At 35.6% G+C, this 17,473-nt stretch overlaps 1 protein-coding gene across 3 annotated transcripts in view; it reads left to right on the top strand.

Annotated features, from left to right (window-relative positions):
- LOC117983484 (cell adhesion molecule Dscam2-like) overlaps nucleotides 1–17,473 on the top strand; it is a 157,599-nt gene that overhangs the window by 82,009 nt on the left and 58,117 nt on the right. For all 3 annotated transcript variants that reach the window (XR_011236924.1, XR_011236923.1, XM_034970051.2), the window contains exon 6: nucleotides 6,540–6,568. Coding sequence is in view for 1 of the 3 variants with exons in the window: in XM_034970051.2 (XP_034825942.2) it covers nucleotides 6,540–6,568 (29 nt within the window). In the remaining 2 variants the exon portion in view is untranslated. The remainder of the gene's footprint in view (nucleotides 1–6,539; nucleotides 6,569–17,473) is intronic.

Below are 17,473 nucleotides of genomic sequence, written 5' to 3'. Positions count from 1 at the left end.
CCTACCTACAAACTCATTACAGCACCCTCATTTAATCCCTACTCTTTTCGGTCAATCTATAGATATGTACTTATAGTAATATTATATTGTTACATTTCCTCGCAATCGAAGTGAAAATCAGTGTTTATAACTCGGCTCAAGTGGCTTGTTTGGTGCCCTTGTTGTACAATCTGCTTTCATAAATCAAAGCCTTTAGGTACTTACTACCTCGGAAAAACACACACTGAACAACAGGTTAACTACCAAGTACATCATATTTACTGTTGTTATTATTGGATTGGCTTACCAACTTAATAGATGATACTATCTGCTGTAATAATAGAAATTAGAAAGAAATACTAAGTTACGAAGTTCAATTTTTATGTACGAGTAAAGGAAACTTTAAAACATGTGTCTCTAATAACAAAAGAGAGTTACGAAGGTGTTATTAAATGAAGCGGCAATGACTGTGGCAATGTTATGTATAACAGGGTCTGGATTGTTGTATTTCTTTATATAGCCTACTAACACATAATTTTATCATATCGTTGTTTCTCGGGTATAAATAATGCACGAATAATTCGATCTCTGACTTAGGTTTAGATCTGAAATAAGAAATGAAATTGTCAGTATACAGAGAAGTGTAAATCTTAACCTTGCAAGCCCCATCGGATAAATAGTGGAGAAACGGATTCCCTACCTTTACTGCCCAAATTTTGACTAGCTATTTGACTTTGGAAAAAGGAGCTTATGAGATGCATATTTTTACTAAATAAATAAATTATTAATATAATTATTATAAACAAAAGACGGATTTGTCTCTTGTGTGTGTGCCCTTAAATTATATTAAAATTTCAAACGAGTTGCACAATTATTATCACCTGCAGACATTACACGTAGGGCGATTGTCTAAAACCTGCATCAATCATTATTGTTCTGATTGGCTGAATTTGTGCGATTCTTGTTGCAACAATGCATTGTGGCCAATAGTGAGCGAGCATTAACCAATCAGAGATGATTGCGATCGTGACATTGTAGCTGTCAAACAACCGCGGTAGAGCCCACGGTGAACTAAAGATGTTTACTACTGTAGATACTCCACAAATAGTTGAGAATATCGATTTGAGTGTTGAGTTCAATAGTCTCGATAACTAGTCTTTCAAATCATTAATCAAATTACTGAAAGCCATAAAGCAAATTAAGAAGAAGATTAATCAAATGAGATATTAAGGGAGCAAACACTTAGCGGGTTTGCCATAAACGTTGACACTATAATATTCATTCTATTGACTGTACACAAATAATCGCTTCTGGTGGCTGTCTTGGGGAAGCTAATAAAAAAAAATGGTGTTTAATATTGTTATGATATAACGTGTCATTGTTATGAATGTGATTATTATTTTTAGACTCTAAACGAACTGAAAACCAGTGAATAAGAGAAAAGGATACCGACTTATGTATGGACTTAGTCCTGGTGCGATAAGCGGTGATCCCTGAGAATATTAGAAACGAATACCGACTTATGTATGGACTTACTCCTGGTGCGATAAGCGGTGATTCCTGAGAATATCTGAAAAGAATACCGACTTATGTATGGACTTATTCCTAGTGTGATAAGCGGTGATTCTTGAGAGTATTTTATGATAACCTAACGAGCAAATAAGAGAGAAGAATACCGACTTATGTATGGACTTATTCCTGGTGTGATAAGCGGTGATTCTTGAGAGTATTTTATGATAACCTAACAAGCAAATAAGGGAAACGAATACCGACTTATGTATGGACTTATTCCTGGTGCGATAAGCGGTGATTCCTGAGAATAGTTGAAAAGAATACCGACTTATGTATGGATTTATTCCTGGTGTGATAAGCGGTGATTCTTGAGAGTATTTTATGATAACCTAACGAGCAAATAAGAGAGAAGAATACCGACTTATGTATGGACTTATTCCTGGTGTGATAAGCGGCGATTCTTGAGAGTATTTTATGATAACCTAACAAGCAAATAAGGGAAACGAATACCGACTTATGTATGGACTTATTCCTGGTGCGATAAGCGGTGATTCCTGAGAATAGTTGAAAAGAATACCGACTTATGTATGGATTTATTCCTGGTGTGATAAGCGGTGATTCCTGAGAATATTTTATGATGAACCAACCGGCAAATGAGAGAAAAGAATACCGACTTATGTATGGACTTATTCCTGGTGAGATAAGCGGTGATTCTTGAGAATAGTTTATGATAAGCCAACAAGCAAATAGGGGAAACGAATACCGACTTATGTATGGACTTATTCCTCGTGTGATAAGCGGTGATTCCTGAGAATATTTTATGATGAACCAAGTGGCAAATGGGAGAAAAGAATACCGACTTATGTATGGACTTATTCCTGGTGTGATAAGCGGTAATTACTGAGAATAGTTTATGTAATATAACTTGTCCCAATTGTGTCAAAGGTTGTCTATTTTATATGTTCCAAATGAGACATATTGTTATTGGAAAATTTAATTCATGTCCCAATTGTGACATACAGCAAGTGGAAATTTTTGATTTTGTAGCAATCGTGCCAAAGGAGGGCAGCATTGACTATAATATAGACCTAAGAATAAGGAATCAAGAATGACAAATGGAAGGTGGCAATACTGACGTAAACAATGGATCGTATTCCGGTTTACAAAAGCTGGTCCTAGTAAGAACCAACAAACGAATTGGAAAACGGCTGACGAAGCGTCTGAAAAATGACGAACAATAATAGTCTGGTAAAACCTGATTCGATAATCCCGATGCGAGTGGACGGTGATCTTCAGTATGAACTTCAGCAACTGATCGGGTCGCGATGGTGACAAGAGGGAGTCTAGTTAATTTGATGGAAAACAAGCAGACTAATTCGGGGTCGGCAAGTGGAAAGGGTGTATCCTTTTTATTAATAATAATAGATTTATCTACAGAATAGAGGTACAGAAGTAGATATCATGGTTGGAAATCACTTTACCTGTTCTAGCAGATACTCACTAATGTTCAAGGGTTACTTAAATTCAAATTAAAGTTCTTATAATTGACGTATTCCGTAATGATATATTAATTATGTCTTGCTGAATTCGGTACGTAGTAGCTAGAAGTTGTATAGACCCTTTAAAGTAGATCTAAAATGACATGCTGATTGTAAATGCTAAATATCGGTTCATGTTAATGTACATCTTCGCAGTCACTCATTGTATTACGTTGATGTTTGGTGGAAACAGCACAGTAAAGAGCAAATTCTTAAATACTATTTCAAGTAACATCTATTCCAATAGACTATATAAGCAGTTCGCGCACGAAGGCTTGCTTACTTCACTCGCTAGGTATTAATGTATGGATCGCTGATATGTTATTAAAGCGTATAAGTACACCAATGTATCACGAAATAATTTCCTACATCTTTGTCATTCATTTGTTACACACTGACACGAGACAAGCAACGGTGACCGATGCGGCAATTCACGGCTCAGCATGACGCTGGGTTGGTGCAGCGTTTGGTGCTGTTTGTCCTCAATCACCGTGTTCAAGTTAACCATATTATCATAAGAGGACGAGGGTCTCTGGCATCGTTCGTCCTTACGCGCTCAAGAATGTACAAGAATGGAAGTTTCCAGAAATCAGATTTTATTGTATGTTACATCAATTAAGTCTATAGTGCCATGAAGGACTCGTTGCTTGCGAGACAATAAAATGGGGCAACAAAACGCCGTCTGTTGCGCTCTCTATCGCACTTACGGGGCTTATGGTAGACACAGTTATGCATGCATCTGCCCCTAGTGCAAGGATGATATGGGGCATCACAGGTAACGAGTTTATAATAATACAATAATACCTTGGCTAACATCATTGTGACTTATTTTGTTATATTAATAATAGTATTTGTTGTACTACAATCGAGATACAGTCAGAGGCAGTCGTCTCAGTTATTTGAAAATATAGGATTACATTTTACACATTGTAGATCTCATAGTGATCTGTACTGTGTGTATCATTATCAATTAGTGGATTCATGTTTCTTTAAATTTCTGGAATAATATGATTATTGGGGTCTCCTTAGAATACATTGTGGTTTGTTTCGATCTTAGTACTTATTAATAATAACAACTACATTTAACCATATTATTTATCTTGACTTCGTAGACATAGGTTCAATATTCAATAACTCAATTTGATAGGTAATTATCTTTTATTGTTATTCAAGTAGAGTACAAAATATGGTCACATAATATCTGTGCCGACATCTCTGCCTTTCTGGTCTGCAAAATTATTTTACAATCATTATTCATATACTTACCGATATTGCTTAGTATAATACTACATATATGCAATTAAAGATTGGCATATTGTTTTCTTATTATTTGTTTTACGTTACATACTTATATTGTAATATATATATATATATATATTTTTTATTTTTTTTTTCAACGGTGTCAATCAGTAGGTACCACTTGAGAATAATTAAATGTCAATTCACGATAGTCAAATTGGTAATGCATGAAACACTACAAAGACATTATAATCAAGGTCAACTCATATCAAATATTCATCAATTGTATGAGAACATTGGATTATAAGATATTCTTTTAATTTATTTTTAAGTTTAAAGAAATTATGAAGTCTACAGAAGTAGTTAGGTTCATTAGTATATTGTAAAACTTTGTGATTAATTTTGTATAAAGTGTTAGTAATGGTCAATGGGATCCAACAACTCTTACCATATCTCTTAAAATGTATATACTAGTGAAAATATTGTAATTTGTGTTGCATTAGAGCATTATGTAGGATTAGAATTCATGTCATTACAGTGGTAAGAAGGAAAGGGCAAACAAACTTACTTTAATTGAAAACTGATAGTGACATTGTTTAAAATCATAGAGTACTTAGCACTCAGAATTCAAGTTGGTGATAATTCACTATCCTTCTTTTCTTTCCTCGTTGTTGTTTTGTTTAAGGTTGATTATATTTTATTCGCTTTAAATGCAAATTACCAAAGATGTTTTATAATTCTCATAATTAGTATTGCCACATTTGCCATGCAAATATTTATTCACGTATTACTAAATACAAATACAAACTTGAAGAATATGTAGTTCATAATAATATTTAAAAATTAAATTATTGATTTCACTATAATTTCCTTGTATTAAGTATTAACATAAATTATGTTGATTTCAATATTTGATTATACTATTGTGAATTGGTTGTATACGTATATCACTAACAATAACTAGATCATAGAATTTTCTTAATATCAAGCTTAAATCAGAATGACTTATAGTATTTACTATTTACTTATCTCAGTGTGATTTGTTGTGTATTTATAAGAATTAGACTTAAAGATGTTGATTGCAATGTACATAATGATTATTGATACCAGTATTTTGTAGGTCTCATTGGCACTTGTTTTGTGCACTTGTTAAATCTAACAATGTTAGCTTTGATCTGTTAGAGGAATTATTATACTAATCATATTAATTATAATATAGGACTGTTAAGGTATTCTATGTTGCTCCTATTGAGTTATGGGTATGAGGGCATTACCCTCGGTTGGAAGGCCGAGTGGTCAGATATGAGGACATATCTGGAGCAGGATGGACGACTGTAGGCAACACAGAAAACCTGCCATCTGTCACCCGTGAGTGGAGGTGTGACAGTGGTAGCGGCGTCGGACGGACGCAGCGAGAGAAAAAGATGGACGATATAAAAGTAATTAAGCGAGATATAAGTACTAGGTGATTAATTAAGCTAGATATAAACTAAGTGGATGTTACAAGTGTACCTGAATATAAGACTGTGGACATCGGAACTGCGTTTGATTCATATTAGGGTCATCCCAAGACTAATAAACCCGGATTGGAGGTTAAGTTGTTTATAGTATGGAGTCTGACTCGCACTTGGCCGGTTTTTAGGGTTCCGTACCTCAAAAGGAAAATCGGAACCCTTATAGGATCACTTTGTTGTCTGTCTGTCTGTCTGTCTGTCGGTCTGTCAAGAAACCTACAGGGTACTTCCCGTTGACCTAGAATCATGAAATTGGGCAGGTAGGTGGGTCTTGTAGCTGGCATTAGGGGAAAAATCTGAAAATCGTGAATTTGTGGTTATATCACACAAAAAAATGAAATTGTGGTCATAAATTAATAATTACTTAGTATTTTCAATTTTCGAAGTAAGATAACTATATCAAGTGGGGTATCATATGAAACGTCATCACCTGTGCATTCTAAAACAAATTTTTATTTATTTTTATGCATCATAGTTTTTGAATTATCGTGCAAAATGTCGAAAAAATACGACTAGTACTTAACCCTCGTTGCGCGAGCCTGACCCGCACTTGGCTTATTATAAATGTGAAAGTGTGTCTGATTATCTTTTCATGGTTCACCGAATTTGACAAAATTTGGTAATTACAGGAATAGCTTGAATCCCGAATATTTTTATCCCAGAAAATAATAGAATAATATATCCACGATCATTAATAAACCTAAATCCACGCTAGAATATTTTGTAATCTGTACTAAACAATTAACTTTTTTTACAGGTCTCAAATAAGCAGGGAATCAACAACCGGTAAGTTCAATTATTGTAATATTAATAACTAGCCGAACCGCCCCGGCTTCGCTCGGGTGGAGTTTAGAAAATTGAGGGGGAGGTTTAATTAAACTTTTCTCTCCGTAAGAACCATTCTCGTACTTCAAGGAATATTATAAAATAAGAATTAGCGAAATCGGTTCAGCGGTTCTCGAGATTTGCGATGATCAACACATTTGGTAAAAAGGTAAGAATGTCCTCTTAGTTACCTAAGATGGCAATACTTCTTTATTTTTATGGAATGCCCTTCCGGCGCGGCGTCCCTGTTTTGTTCCAAGTATAACTTGAATACTTTTAAGGCAAGAGTGAATAGGCATCTTTTAGGCAAGCGCGCTCCAACCTAGACCTCATCATTGCTGCAGTGGAGCGTAGTGATCGTCTATTAGTTGACGACAATGATAATCATAGTAACATTTCCTAATGAAACTAGAGTAACCATACTATTAGGGTTCCGTACCCAAAGGGTGCCAACGGGAACCTATTAGATAAGCCTCTACTATCTGTCCATACGTCCGACTGTATGTCTATCAGCGTGCTGCATCTCGTGAACCGTAATTAGTAGAGAGTTGTCATAGAATGTGTATTTCTATTGCCACTATAACAACAAATAATAAAAAAATTAAAACGACATGAACATAAAAAGAACCGGCCAAGTGCGAGTCAGGCTTGCGCAATGAGAGTTCCGTACTAGTCGTATTTTTTCGACATTTTGCACGATAATTCAAAAACTATGATGCATAAAAATAAATAAAAATCTGTTTTAGAATGTACATGTGAAGACCTTTCATAATGATACCCCACTTCATATAGTCACTCACTTCGAAGTTGAAAATACTAATTATTACTTCATGGCCACAATTTAATTTTTTTGTGTGATCTAACCCTAAATTCACGGTTTTCAGATTTTTCCCCAAATGTCAGCTATAAGATCTACCTACCTGCCAAATTTCATGATTCTAGGTCAACGGGAAGTACCCTGTAGGTTTCTTGACAGACAGACAGACAGACAGACAACAAAGTGATCATATAAGGGTTCCGTTTTTCCTTTTGAGGTACGGAACCCTAAAAAGTAAAAAAAAATCACGGTCAATGGTATGATACGGTTACGGTATGGTTGTTTTATTTCAGTACCTAGGCATAATATGCCTTTTATGCTAGGTTTATACAGAAGTGGAGAAAATTTGGCACTATTCCATAGACTTGTACGGTATTAGCAGATATGGGGATGCTCAGCCAGGTTGCCTGGGTATAAAACCCACTTTTGTATAAACCGTGCCTTACAAGTTTTTTCTAATCCTTACTCTTTGTGTTGATAGTAACTAAACTAAAAATAAGAAGTAAAATCTATTGCACACTCAAAAACAAGAAATACTTACCTACAGTAAGATAACTACAAGATAAAAGATTACATTTCGTAAGGGAATGCAAAGGCAGCCTTATTGCTACTAGCAATCTCTAAGTGAAAAGTTTGAAATGCATAGTCTACTGAGATCGGCGTAAAGCCAACAAGGTACTAAGTAGGTACTTATTCATTTCTAAAGTTCACTGTTTGTAGTGAATACTTTTAAAAGAAACAGTATTCTCATAGTTTTCAAAGCTATCAAGAATAAGTTCAGTAGGTAGGTACTTTTCAATAACGCAGCTCTAAAGTATAGGTGCTAAGAAGTATTAAAGTAACAACCAACAAGTTCTAAACGACTGCGAGACCGCTACGCCTTTTAAAACTAAGAGCGACCGACTTTCCATTCGCACTACGGGTTTTGGGAGAAATAACAGTATCATTATCATTAATAAAATAAAATATAAATTATTTTTTATTAATTGAACTTTCACAAATACTTTTGAATCGTCAAATGCATCTACCATCCTACCGAGAAGAACCAGCAAGAAACTCGGCGATTGTTATAACTATCAAACAAGAACTAACAAATAAACATTTATAGGTAGATATTCAATTAAACTTTATTCTCACTTCATTATATTATACTAGCTTATGCTCGCGACTTCATCCGCGTGGACTACACAAACTTCAAACCCCTATTTCACCCCCTTAGGGATTGAATTTTCAAAAATCCTTTCTCAGCGGACGCCTACGTCATAATAGCTATCTGCATGCCAAATTTCAGCCCGATCCGTCCAGTAGTTTGAGCTGTGCGTTGATAGATCAGTCAGTCAGTCAGTCAGTCACCTTATCCTTTTATATATTTAGATTAAGAACTAGTTTTATCATTTAACTAGTGTCGCTAGACCGCAGTGCGATAAAACCAGACAAGTAGACCAGAAACTTATTCAAACTACTTTGTTACACTACTTATATGATAACGTTATCAAGTTTCTAAAGCATGCCCATGCTAAAACAGTTGAAGTCACAAAACTCAAGTAAGTAGTTAAGTTACAGCTTGGTATTTTTAACTTAATTTTCTTATCCTGTTTATTTTAAATTAAAGAATATTTTGAAAATTGTAAAAAGACTACCTTATGTCCGAAACTTGACTTCACTTACAAACTTGACTAGAAAAATTTCAAACCCCAATTTTACCTCTTTGGGGATTGAATTTTCAAAAATCCTTTCTTAGCGGATGTCTTAGATATCTGCATGTATATCCCGATTCGTCCAGTGGTGGTTTGAGCTGTGCATTTTTTTTTTGATTTGATTGATTGATAGATCAGTTAGTCACCTTTTTCTTGTATGTAGCTTGCTCGTGATTTCGTCCGCGTGGACTACATAAATTTTAAACCCTCACTTAACCGACTTAAAGTTGGAATTTAGAAAAATTCTTTCTTAGTGGATACCTACTCTTTACAAAGAACACACCCTTCAAATTACATGTCCCTAGGACCAGCGGTTTAGGCTGTGCGTTGATATATTATAAGTCAGTCAGGACTTTGAATTTTACATAAACAGATTTCTACTCTTAGAATTGTTTTCAATAGATCATATAGATATATAGGTATTATTTTTTATCTTTAGTGGTAGTAGTATTTAGCGCCATCTGTGAAAATTTTCTCGAACGGTGCCTGGAAACCTCCTCATTTAGTTATGCTTTGTTTCGAATAGCGAGGCAAGTAGGAACAGGCATCTTCAAGGCAAGCGCGCACTACCTTGTACATCTACACCTACCACGTTTCAGAAAAATTCTACTATTATAACCACAGTGCGTTTAGACCAGGAAAATGGAACAAAAACTTCCTGAAAGTTCGCTAACTACGTATAAACTTGCGACACCGCTCGTATCATTACGATGCTTCTGAGCTTTCAAAATGAGTTTGTGACTTTTAAAAAGTTACCTCATAAAGGTGAGTCAAAGTATAGCCTTACAGATTCTTATTTATACCTACAGATATAATATATAGATTCCTAAAAGGCCGGCAACGCATCGGCGGCTCCTCTGGTGCTGCAAATGTTCATGGGCGGCGGTAATCACTTAACATCAGGTGACCCGCCTGCTCGTTTGCTCGCTATATCTATAAAAAAAAAAGATATTATAATCAGGTACAACAATTACTGACGGAACTTTCATTATGAACTATGCTGGGAAGAGTATGTTTATTTAATGTGTTTACCTATGTGTCTGTAGCATCATAGCTTCCAAATGGATAAACATTTCTATTCTATTCACTATTTCTATTCACTAGTCTATAGTCACAAGATCCAACCTTTGTTCTATCACGTCGCATTTCAAATAGAGCAATATTCTGCCTTCGACTCTCACATTCCCTCAATCAATCTGGAGAAACAATACAAAGTGTCGCATTTCCCAAAGGAAATTCCTTTACAGACTGAAGTAAATTGATTTCAAAGAGTTGCCTATTAACTTACCTTTCCAGGAAGTAAGTACCTAGGTAAGCTTTATTTTATAATTTTACTCTCGGTTGAACCGGAACGAGTAGGTAATGATGCATTAAATATAATTTATCTAAGTACACTTGCTACATAATTAAAAAGAGGTAAAGTTTGTAAGTTTGGATGTAAGACGTAATTTCTGGAACTATGTAATGATCCGATTCTGAAAATTATTTTCACTATAATATCTAGAATGCCACATTATTTACCATTATCCCAAGGTTTCGCTTACTCGCAAGGACAGTTCGCTTACTCTTCCATGTCGAAACTAGTATTATCTTCCGAGTCACGAAAGATGGATTTTGAATAACAAGCTTTTGCCCGCAACTTCACCCGCGCAGTCTATACAAAATTCGAACCACTATTTTACTTACTTATGGGTTGAATTTTATAAAATTCTTCCTTAGCAGATGTTTAGATAATAATAGCTATCTACACGCCAAATTTCAGCCTAATCCGTCCAGTAGTTCGAGATGTGCGTTGATAATCAGTCAGTCAATCAGTCAGATTTCTTTTATATATTTTTATCTATCATTTTGTGTGTATGATTATTATTATATAAATAAAATATCTTACAGTAAAAATTGTTAAATTGATTTTGCTGAGGTTTTCTGTATCTGTAAGCAAATATACAGACAAACGCTCGTATATTTAGAAAATAAAATTCGCAAGTTGGTAGGTATACCTGATAGTAAAATAATAATTCGTCTTCAACGCTTCTGTTCTTCCAATCGATCTGGTAACGCAGGAGGTACGTACTATAAGTGCCTTATTTCCCAGAGGAAATTCCTCCCGGACTCGAGTAAATTGATTTCAAAAAGTTGTAATATTACCTTTTCTTTGTATTGTCTAAGATCATTTACCTGCTTATTTAGAGTTTGGGGAAAAATATGGTCATATTTTACTTGAACCAAAATTAAGACTGAATCTACCTATACCTATATAACATAAAATTGTAAAAATTTCTTTGTTTTATAGTTTCGCGCATCGCGCTAAATCTAAATATTTTGTTAACTAAAGGTATTTTTTATCAACAAGGCATGTGCTTGACAGCTATTTTACCAAAATAGTACACGTCATGTTGATGCAGATATTGTGAAACTTTTATCATAACATAAATATAATTGATTTAGTAAAAGTAGAATTACACTTTAACCCTCACACGGGCCAAAGCTAGTGCAAAAGTTATGTTGAAATTTTACTGCTGATGTCTATTTAATTTTAGTAGTCAGCCCGCGACTTCATCCGCGTAGATTTAGGTTTTAAAAATCCCGTGGGAACTCTTTAATCTGCCGGGATAAAAAGTAGCCTCCCCGGGATGTAAGCTAACTTTGTACCAAATTTTATCAAAATCGGTTCAACTGTTGGGCCGTGAAAAGCTAGCAGGCAGACAGACAGACACACTTTCGCATTTATAATATTAGTAGGATGGATAATTTCACGTCACAGAAACATAATTTTCATGTTTGATGTTAGTCCTCACCTAAGAATTGAAAAAATGATTAACAAATACCTAACCTAGAAACTAATACATAATTAATAGGTAGGTATATTTTATAAAAACCTAGTCAAATCAAAGAACATTTTAGTATTTAAATCGGCTTAGTAAAGAGATTCTCTAACTAATGCCTTAGTGCAGTTTTAACTTCTTAACCGACTAAAACTCAAATCAAAGAGCTTAGAGCACAGTTTTCAGCAATCGGGCCAACTTTCCCAGCCAAGTTCGACTAGTACGTAAGTATAAAAGTTTAACATAGCCTTTCAAGCAAAGTGTTTGCAGTTTTTTCTAATAAAAAGTTAAAATGTCCATCGGACTTCTGTCTAGAAAATAGAATTCTTGAATTGGTTTTTCTGATTGATAAAGAAATGCCCATAGGTACTATTAATTGATCGTAATGTACTTACTATTTAATTAAAAAATGTACACATTACGATCGTATTTTTTTTTAATGAAAATACTACAAGCTAGCCTTATTACTACCAAACAGTGTTTGTTATAGAAATATTATTAAAGAAAACAAGTATCTTGATTATTGTTGTTCTTAGATACTTCACAATTAACACAATGACTATTTTGTTATATGTACGCAGTAATCCAGTAAATACTTAATCCCTGGATATAATATAATAGCCGAGCTCGGATGTTTCACGCTGACTATAGGTAGGTACGTTAGAACAAGTTTGTTAATTCGGGCCGACGTTACTCGCATCATTAAGTTGATTGCACACTAGAGTCGAGGCACACGAGTAGATATCCCTAGTCGAGGCGCAAGAGCTGCGCTCGCTAAACGGAACCTAGTAAACGACTAATCGAATTAGAATTTGGTATGTAGAAGAAAAAGATTTGTTAAATTTGAAGTCACTGTTAAGTGATTTCGTGGATACTTTAAGAATCAATAGTATGTCATCCAAACTATCTATACTAATCCATACTGATATTGTAAACGCAAAAGTTGATCTGTTACCTTTTCACCACCCAGACATTTAATCGATTTTGAGGAAATTTGATACAGAGATAGTTTGCATCACGGAAACGGACATAGGCTACTGAATCTATTTAATCGGAAAATCAAAAATTCAAACAGGATTGATAAAAATCGCTGGACAAAGTCACTGGTATCATCTGATATTATTATAAGTTCGAAAGTGTGCCTGACTTAGAGCATTTTAATATTAATTTAGGGCGCAACCGCAGAACACGATCCTGAAGAAATTACACAAAAATATTTTAAGCTATGCGGCTGACAAAGTTACGGCAAAATGCTACCAGAAAATAAGGATGCTATAGTGTAAAGTGCGATGCGGTCGACATACACGACTCTCGCTATAATCTGCGATCAGCTTTATGGCTTTAGTCTATCGTTCCTCGGATAATTAAAGAGCTTCTGTTACCATGTGTGATGTAGCTGTAGGTACACCTACTATAGAAATGTAATTTATATACGACTGTAACAAACAAACATAACCACATACACCCCCACGGCCCACATCTTACACATGGTTTTATTAATATTAATAAGGCCACAGGTGGATTTGAATATGAAATATTGAAAATGTTTTTATAGCTCGCCTGTTATTTATACAGTTGTTACAGCCAATTTGGACAATTATATGAAAAAGCAATTCTTATTTGATAACACATAAACTACATAGAAATCGTCGAATATGAATATTTTCATTACTTGGACTTTGAAATTGAGAGTACCTACCTATGTAGATTGTGAAAACTTATATTCACCTAGAGAGAGAAGTTCTTCCTTTGTGGAAGTCTAACATATCACCAAAGTACTCGCATAAGTAAGTACATCCTCTCACTACAATAATTTTATTACAATGTTCAGTTTTAGTACGCACTACTCTGAATGAAACAGTTGAGTTAAAGAAATTGAAGAACTTTCCGAGAGCAATATTTTTGTTGATAACAAAATCTAAAGACGGTGAGATCCAGTAAGATCGCAATCAAGTTCAAACTCGCTTAAGTGCTACTCTGATTTTGCGCAGCATTGTACGCGAACGCTATATCTGTTGTAAGTTTGTAACTAGCAGCGCCAGAAGCCTCCCACCAGACCAACCCAGGCCAATTTAGATAATGACCTAGCCGGAAAATGCAAGACATCTGTACCAGCGAGCTCATCAGAACCTCTGTACTATGCGTTTTAGATGTGAAGATAATCACTGTAATTGAAAAGCAATGTTATTTTTTTATATTAGGTACGCTGCTTATTTTTTTAAGTAATAAATTCTTATTTTATTTTTATAGGTTTCATTTATTGTTAAAAATAAGATAATATAATATACCAAGCGAAAAAATATTGGTAGGGATAAACATTTCATAGACGCTATTTACCAAGTATACCTACCTAGTACGCAACAGGTCGAGATGGCAGTCGGGGAGGGAATGCCCCGCACACCCAAACAGCCCGAGCTCCCGGTGCGGGATAACGCGGGTGACGTAAGGGTGTGCGGGGCGTCCCCCCGCCTTATACCGTACGATTTCCATCTTGACTTACTAAGTATACTTATTTGGTCAATCTTCTTCACATTTGAAACGCATAGTACCTTACAGTTTTTGTGGTTTTATTATAATGTCCATTATTATCGGAGAATCCTTCGAACGAGAACGTTAAAGAAATTGTACGTTTCCAGAACTCATTGAGAGTAATAAATAATTTTCCCGCTTTTCTATATATTGCGGGAATTAATTTCACGAACCGATCCCCGTTCTTTCAGTCTGTAATGGAAGCTATTATTGCTACAACGAATTGATAGCTAGTCGAAGGACGACTTTTCGAAGAATTCACATTCAATGGACTTGTATTAAAAGATGTGAATATTAGTACCTACCCAGGTATAGCTATAGTACCTACTATGTAGAATCATTCTTAGTTACTGCATTGTTCCGTTACACAAGCAAAAACATAAATTGTCTGCTCGTCTGAACGGAAAAACTTTTCTTGCATCTATAAGGCCTCGTTTACGGAGACGCGGGGCGTCGCGCGTCGCGTGTGGCGTGGCGTCGCGCGGCGCGTGTAGCGGCACTTAGCATCGCATGCGTAATCACAAACATATGGCAATATACGATGTTGTTCATAGAGATGCGAGGCGGGAAGAGTGGCGGTGCCCGCCGTTGTGCCCGCGGCGTTGACCGCGGCGGGCGCGTCTGCGTTATGCGATTTTCAAATAAAGACTGGCAGAAGGTTCCGCTGCGGGCATCGCTTCATCGAGAATTGCCACCGCGTGCGCCGCCACGATGAGCGCCGCGTGGGACGCGTCGATGCCATCCGCGGGCTCTGCTGCAAAAAACGCTCCATCTCAAACAAACGCGTCTAAAATTGCTTCTCCGTAAACGCACTCACGAGGCACTTGACTTTGCTAAAGCACACCTACAGTCATTTTGATGGCAAAAATTACAGAAAAGTATTTTATTCTACCAAGCGATTTTGATTCATGTCGGACTATTATATATACTATTCTTTACTCTCAATAGGTACAGACATATACAGTGGTATAATTGCATGAGGCGCGTAAATTATTGTACACCAAAACCAAAACAATGGACATAGATACTTGCAAACTTTGTAATAATTTACAAAAAAGTTATAAAATAAATTTCTAAAAATAACTCGGCGAATACCTCTTTAGAAACATAATAAATTAACAAAAACTTTAAACCATAACAATCATTAATTCAAGTGGTCCCGTAAAAACTGTGCGGAAACTGCGTTTCGTTATATCAGTTTTTTGCCAACTCGAGACTGAAACTTTTAATGAAATCATATTGCGACTCGCATTTGTGTGCTTTGGTAAAACTCTTTGTAACCCCCTCATCGGTTTTTTATATGCAAATAGCGAACAAACGAGCAGGCAAGTCACCTGATGTTAAGTGTTCACCGCCGTCCATAAATATCCCCAGCATTTTTTCGTAATAAATCGCAAACCAAGTTTGTCTGTGTATTTGCAATTTCACGAGGACATGGACAGTCGGCATCTGCCAGTGTTTTAAACAAATCATCATCATCATCATCATCATCATCATCATCATCATCAACCAATAGAGTGGGTTAGCGATGATTTAGAAGCGCGCTATTTGATTATTTAGAACCTTGGGAAACTATTAGGTACGTTATAAAACTCACAACTGACGATATAATCAACAAAAAGGTCGCCCTAATTCGGGTTGTTCCAAACAAAGGGTATGACTATCATCATTTAAGGAGGGCCCAAGGGGATGAAACAAAAGGGGCTCAATTGAGTCTATACGAAGAAAAACGGCGCTCTCTATTTGCGAAACCCTTGTATGTAACGAGCTTCCTACAACGTAGGACAAAAAAGTGTAAGTATAAAAGTTGGAGCGTGTTACCTTCTTAGTTAATAAAAAGAGTTTGATTATTTACTCGGCTACTGCCGTATTATTCTTCTCTAAAATAAAATGTTTGTCATTGAGTTCAGTATAAAACTTTATTAAATTATTACGCACTTAATATTACGAAGCCATTGAATATTGAAATTCCCAAATTAGCTCTTTGCTGCTTGCAGCAAACTTGTAACTTGTAACTTTCGAAGTGAGATAACTATATCAAGTAGGGTATTATATGAAACGTCTTCACCTGTACATTCTAAAACAGAGTTTTATATTTTATTTTTATGCATCAGAGTTTTTGAATTATCATGCAAAATGTCGAAAAAAAATGTTCTATTGCACATAATATTTTTTGGTAATTTTGTGCTATCATTTGGGATAATGTAAAAACTAACACTATGTTTCATTTTGTAGCTGCGTGAGAGTCAAAATCGGAATAATTGGTTATAAGCTCTGGCTTTACATAGGTAGGTAGGCAGTCTGGAGCTTAGAGATTTGGTAATTAAACAGAGATTGAGGCAAGATGTCCACGTTTCCCACGGGACGACAGTAACCGATCAGACTGAATAAGTAAACAATAATGGCTGCCAAAATCCACTTCTCAAAGCTTTATTGTTCAGTTATAGCGACACAATAATAATATACTTACACTATAGGTGGACACAACGTGGCTTTATTAAAAAGGAATTTTGACCTTGAACTTGGGCAGTAGGTGATTTATCGATTTTTTTAGAAAGAATATTAGCCATGTTAAATGCCTAATATTCCCTTTACCTCTCCAACTAAGCGTCAAGCTTGTGCTAGGAGTAGGTACGGCAATAGTGCAACGGGCGGGGTTTGAACCGTCGACCTTTCTGTCCACTCCATTACCGGTTGAGCTATCGAGGCTATTATTTGGAGATGCTTAGTTCAATTGACGTCCATAGTCCTTTCGAGTATATTTGACGCCTATAGTATGGCAGATACTCGAAAGTGACGAAACTATATTATTGTAGTAACTAATTATGTATTTACCTACAATCAGCAAATAAATGATTATGATTACCGACAATGACAAAATAATGCGCGGTGGCGACGGTCTCTATCCTGCTATGTTTGGTTGGACCTTCAGCATTTCGTGATACAGAATAGCCTAGTGCTGTATGAAAGAACAATATCTATGGACAAAGACATCCCCAGA

Source organism: Maniola hyperantus, chromosome 7 (genome assembly GCF_902806685.2).
Source record: "Maniola hyperantus chromosome 7, iAphHyp1.2, whole genome shotgun sequence".
In the NCBI taxonomy this organism is placed as follows: Eukaryota; Metazoa; Arthropoda; class Insecta; order Lepidoptera; family Nymphalidae; genus Maniola; species Maniola hyperantus.
The sequence above is the reverse complement of the archived record's forward strand: the minus strand, read 5'-3'. Positions and strand labels throughout refer to the sequence as shown.